The sequence below is a fragment of the Lolium rigidum genome, chromosome 4 (genome assembly GCF_022539505.1).
Source record: "Lolium rigidum isolate FL_2022 chromosome 4, APGP_CSIRO_Lrig_0.1, whole genome shotgun sequence".
NCBI lineage: Eukaryota > Viridiplantae > Streptophyta > Magnoliopsida > Poales > Poaceae > Lolium > Lolium rigidum.
Genome location: NC_061511.1, coordinates 28,114,332 through 28,119,393, shown reverse-complemented (window position 1 = coordinate 28,119,393; position 5,062 = coordinate 28,114,332). Strand labels below are relative to the sequence as shown.

Genomic DNA, 5,062 nt, shown 5'->3' with positions numbered 1-5,062 from the left:
TTAACATATCCAAGTTCTCCTTCAAAATAAAGCTTCAGTGGATTTATTTTGCTGCTGCTACCAGTTGGAGCAGCGCGATTTAAGCTTGTGGAATGGGCAGAAATTAGGCAGTGACGGATCGAGATGGACGGATGGATCGCCACCGTATAGACATCCCAACTTGCACTACTTCAATAATGCATCGACCCTGTCACCACTCACCATCACACTGTGTGCAGTATCTACACTGCCGTTCAACCCCATTTTCCAGTGGATCACCCCACACATGAGTAGAAGCAGTCTCCAACATATTCGTGGTCAACAACACAGCTCAGTAGATTATCATCAATCTTTTAAGTGGTCAACACAATACGTATGTACAGAGAGATCTCTATTGTGTATATTGACTCGATCGAGCAAACCAAGTGGCTGCTGCATCAGAGAGTGTGGTGATTGATCCGTCATATTTCCATACTGACTTGATGGTTGGACCGGTTAAGCTAGCTGACTTCGTTCTCTCTGCTGCTAATCAGGGCTAACTTGCTCGTGCATGCCACGCATCCTTATTTTATACTCTCACCGCAATATATCAAAACATCTCTGGTATGATACCGTATCCAACCGAAATCCGCACAATAATCACTAGTTTCCAGCGGTACTGGGTCAAAAAATATCCCGTGCAGATATTGGCAAAATAGCCGCCCCCAAAAACTTTTTGCAGCAAACCTGCATCGCGCCTCGAAATGTTGCATCTATACGGATTTGAGGCCTAGATTCCAGTTTGATGCATCGCTGCAAAATGGTTGGAAGGACAGAATATTTAGAAGCATCCCTTCCTCGTTGCCGCTGCCACCATCGGTGGTTGATCCGGCCATCTCCACCTCTGTCAATGCATAGAGAGAGTCCCTCACCGTCGCCACTTGACTTCCCGTCAATTTTTCGAGAAATCGCGCTGAAATTCGAGAAATCGCGCTGAAAAGAAAAAAAAGAAAAGAAAAGGATGGGCCCTCATAAAATTCCTCAGTTTTTAGCCTATCTGATCTGCCGCCTCACTTTTTCGTACTGCATAACGTTTTGCAGTTAATTGCATACGAGTTTTGCGGTTTTGTGTTCTAGAGATGCTCTTACTGTAGGATTGATTGATGCCCAAAGTAGATAAACAAATCCAGGTCACAACAGCAGAGAGGGGATCCTGTCAAAAGTAAAACAGAGAGTGTGAAAGGCCGGTACATCTTGATTGATGGGACCTAGCTCCATCGACGAAACACATGAGAAGTTTCCATTTATTAATTGATGCCATTTTCAGCTGCTAATCAGACCATGTTCTCTCGAAAAATCCGATCCCTTTTTACTAAAAAAGAGCATGATTCACTAGCTAGATAGCTAGGCCCGCATGCACAAGTACAGTTCGTTAAGGAAGGTGCGAGGTGGCCACATGCAGGCCACACGTACGTATAGAAGACATTCATGTTTTGGATGGAAGCTCAAGCGGGGAGTATGTTGGTAGTATATAGATTTCTTCCCGATCGAAATTGCCTACAATGTCTCTGCCTGTATAATTGTATCTTGATTAATCACGTGCGTGTGTATAACGCACGTACCGATCGACATACATGGAGCTAGCAGCTAGTTGTTGGCATGTTGCAGCAACTTGCAGGTGCAACAAAGGGAGAAAACTCATCGATGGATGCGTGGATACTATTTGCAAACTATCTCAAGCAAGCAGAGCTGGGAACTAGCTACTTCTTCAGTGAGGGAACAAGGTTGGGGCCGTGCTGGTGCTGGCGAAAAGCGACTTGTTGCCGTCGACACAGTGATCGAAACCAATCATCATCGCCGCCGCCGATGGTTGTTGGTCGGAAGACACCCGGAGTAGCTCCTCCAGGTAATCCGCGCCCAGGTCCTCCAGCTCCACCACGGCAGCAGAGACTGATGTGAACTGTGCCTGCTGCTGCACGGGCAGGTGCTCCTTCGTCATCTTTGCGGGCGCCGCCATGGCCGTCGTCTTCTTGGCTTTGTTGGGCGACCGCTTCCGGATGGAGTGACGACGCTTCAGCGCCAGCACGGGCGACCCTCCCCCGGCGACGAGCGCGAGGGTGCGCAGCGACTCCTGGACGCGGTCGACGGGGTAGTTGAGCACGGCGGCGGCGCCGCGCACGGAGAAGGCGGCCTGGTCGTAGGCCATGGCGGCGGCCTCGGGCGTGTTGAAGGTGCCGAGCCACACCCGGGCGCCCTTCCGGGTGGAGTCCCGGATCTCCGCCGCGAACTTGCCCCACGGACGCGTCCGCACGCCGATCAGCCCCTTCGCGCCGGGCGCCGGTTGCTGCTCCGCACGGCGCTTGCTTGGTGCAGCCGTGGCGGCGAGGGGTGGCTGCAGGTGGTCGGAGGAGGAGTAGGAGGAGCTGGAGGTGGAGGTGGAGGACGAGGAGGAAGACGAAGCTTCCATGTCGAAATCCAGGTAATGGCCGCCGGACATGTCGCCCATCTCCAGGAGCGTGCTGAGCAGCTGCATGTCGTCGGTGTCGCCCATGTCGAAGGCCGACGACGCGTACAACTCTGGGTAGTTGCTGCCCGTGTCGCCACTCAAACGATGCTGATGATGTTCCATGAACCGATCGATCGACCAATGTTTGGCAAAGCTACAAGAAGGAAGAAGGTGCTCACCGCCGGAATTTGGTTGGAGCAAAGCTGACTGTTACGACCAGGGCATCTGGCTCTGCTTTTATAAGCAGCCCATTCCATCTGGTCCTCTGCCACTGCTGAATTTGACTAGTCGTCCAAAACTTGGGTCTGGGTCCCACCGCATCCGAGGACCCAAAACAGAAATGGTTAAATAATTGCGGGCCCCACAAGCTCCCAATAGATGGAACGGGACGGAACGGAAGAGGCACACCCGACAGGGACAACCCTTTGCCACGGTAGGGCGGCTGGATACGACAAGCTAGATGACGTCACCCACCTCTCATCTTCTGCTACAGTACCGCCCTGCCTATATTGGTCAAGACACTACAGATGAGCACTCCCCTTAATACAAATATTTGCTTCCCTTAGGCTGGCCATAGTGGTAGTATCATGTAGTAGTATCATGCATATGATACTACTACATGATACTATCTCTATAGTGGGTAGTATCATGTAGTAGTATCATAGTCATGCTATATTTATTGTTTTTTACAATCTCAATGCAAATTTGTGTACAAGATTTATTTAGCATTAACTTTTTCTCGTTGTTTGCGCTATGATACGGTATCTACCTATGTTACTCTAATCTCCTCTCTCCTCCTTAATTAGTTGCCACATCAGCATTTGTGTGTGACCAATGTGCATGATACTAGCTATGATACTAGCACTATGGCTAGCCTTAACAAAATCATCTAGGAGTAATGATCATCGAGCTACACGTGGGACCCATGTCCACTTGTACCCTTTGGGAGAAAAAAATACTACTATAATCCTCACTCTCTAATGTACCTGCTGCCTCTTTTTTCCACTTTGGAAGCAAAAAATGTGATTAACCCGCACATCAGGATGACCTACTCGAATCTTCGAAATTTATCGCTGACATACCAACAATCGGAAACCGAGCTGACCGACAAATGTACTACCAATATAAAAAATTATCACGGATTTTCTCGCAAGATCCTCGGACGTCTCCACATCATGCTCGGGGATACTACTACCAAGCATCGTTTTCTCCTACGGAATTTAGAACATATGCATTTTGGTTTTGTCAAGCAGGCTACCTCATCTTACTACATGTCACTTTATTATTGTAATTGGTAGATGCCTTTGTTAATTTTCCCAATAGCATGGTGCTAGGGTGTGTTTCAAGATTATTATTGCATGTAATTCAAGGTCATTGGTATTTTTCTTAAACCAACCACCAACTAGAAATAGTGCATCCTAGGATTTCGCCATATATAAGAATGTGTCATGCATCCTTCACAAATACATGCCTTTATCTGATAGAATTTATTACTATCAGCTATGTTTTCATCCTTAAGACACTGTCGATTTAAGATTCACGTTTGACCAATGTCGACAACAATACGTGGGTTAAATGACACACAAACTCAAGTGCCATGACTGATCAAAATTACCATGTGTAATTTGCCAGCATCTTGCATTTAATGATGACGATTATGTTTGCATGAATTTGCTAGAAAAAATATAGAAAGTGCAAAACGTGGTGTGCAAAGGGGAAAAACAAAAAGAGAAGGTCTCAAGAAAGAAACTGTTAGAGCACTAGATTGTATTTACACGGGGCGCTAAGCTTGTCTTTTTTGACAAAAAGTCACATGTGCACAAAAACATACACCTGGATATGTGTATCTTAAAGATATTTTTACAAAAAATAAACCACATCTTCTAATTGAGAAGCAAGGCACACGGTTACAACTTTGAATAGCCGATTTCTAGTGGATCTGATTTAAGGCATTTCCTAGTGGGTTGTCTTCTGGGATGTTATCATACTACTCCACTGCATTGACTTTTTAGTGTTATATCTAAGTGAGGTTGCATTTAATGGATTTAGGGATCATGCTCACATGTGATTGAAATATTTATTTTTTGCATTTAGACATGTACACGAGTCATATGGTATATACAACATACAACGTTAGGGAAAAGCACAAATGTAGCTCAAACTACTTGTAGCCTGTTTTTGTAAAAAAAATCAAAGAATGCATTTTAAATTTCCAAAAACTTTGGAATAAAATCTAGAAATAGACAATGTTGTTTTCTACAAACTTGCAATTTTTCTACTTAAAATACCTTATATTCGGGGCTGTGAAAAAATGACAAAATCTGACATCCATAGTAATGAAGAGTGTAAACTTTTAAAATATGTTGTGCAGCCCTGAATATAAGGTATATCAAGTTCAAAGTTTGCACGTTTGTAAAATACAACCTTGTCTATATCTAGATTTTCTTCATATATTTTGAAATTTATAAATGCCATTTAAAAAAAAGCTACATTTAGCTCGAGCAACAAAAATCCACCTTTGACAATGATAGTATCTTTAGTTATTAATTATATCACCTCCTTAGCATTTTGCCCGTGATACCATGGTAAGAGCTAAGC

General features: G+C 45.0%; 1 protein-coding gene across 1 annotated transcript; it reads right to left on the bottom strand.

Moving 5' to 3' along the window:
• Nucleotides 1-1,466: 1,466 nt before the first annotated feature.
• On the bottom strand, nucleotides 1,467-2,587 carry LOC124646805 (ethylene-response factor C3-like). Its single transcript, XM_047186862.1, has one exon. The coding sequence runs from the start codon at nucleotides 2,585-2,587 to the stop codon at nucleotides 1,727-1,729; it is 861 nt and encodes a 286-aa protein (XP_047042818.1). The 3' UTR covers nucleotides 1,467-1,726.
• Between the last annotated feature and the right edge of the window lie 2,475 nt (nucleotides 2,588-5,062).

Excerpts from the sequence above, each read along its gene's own strand:
- LOC124646805 (XM_047186862.1), bottom strand. The coding sequence starts at position 2,587 with ATGGAACATCATCAGCATCGTTTGAGTGGCGACACGGGCAGCAACTAC.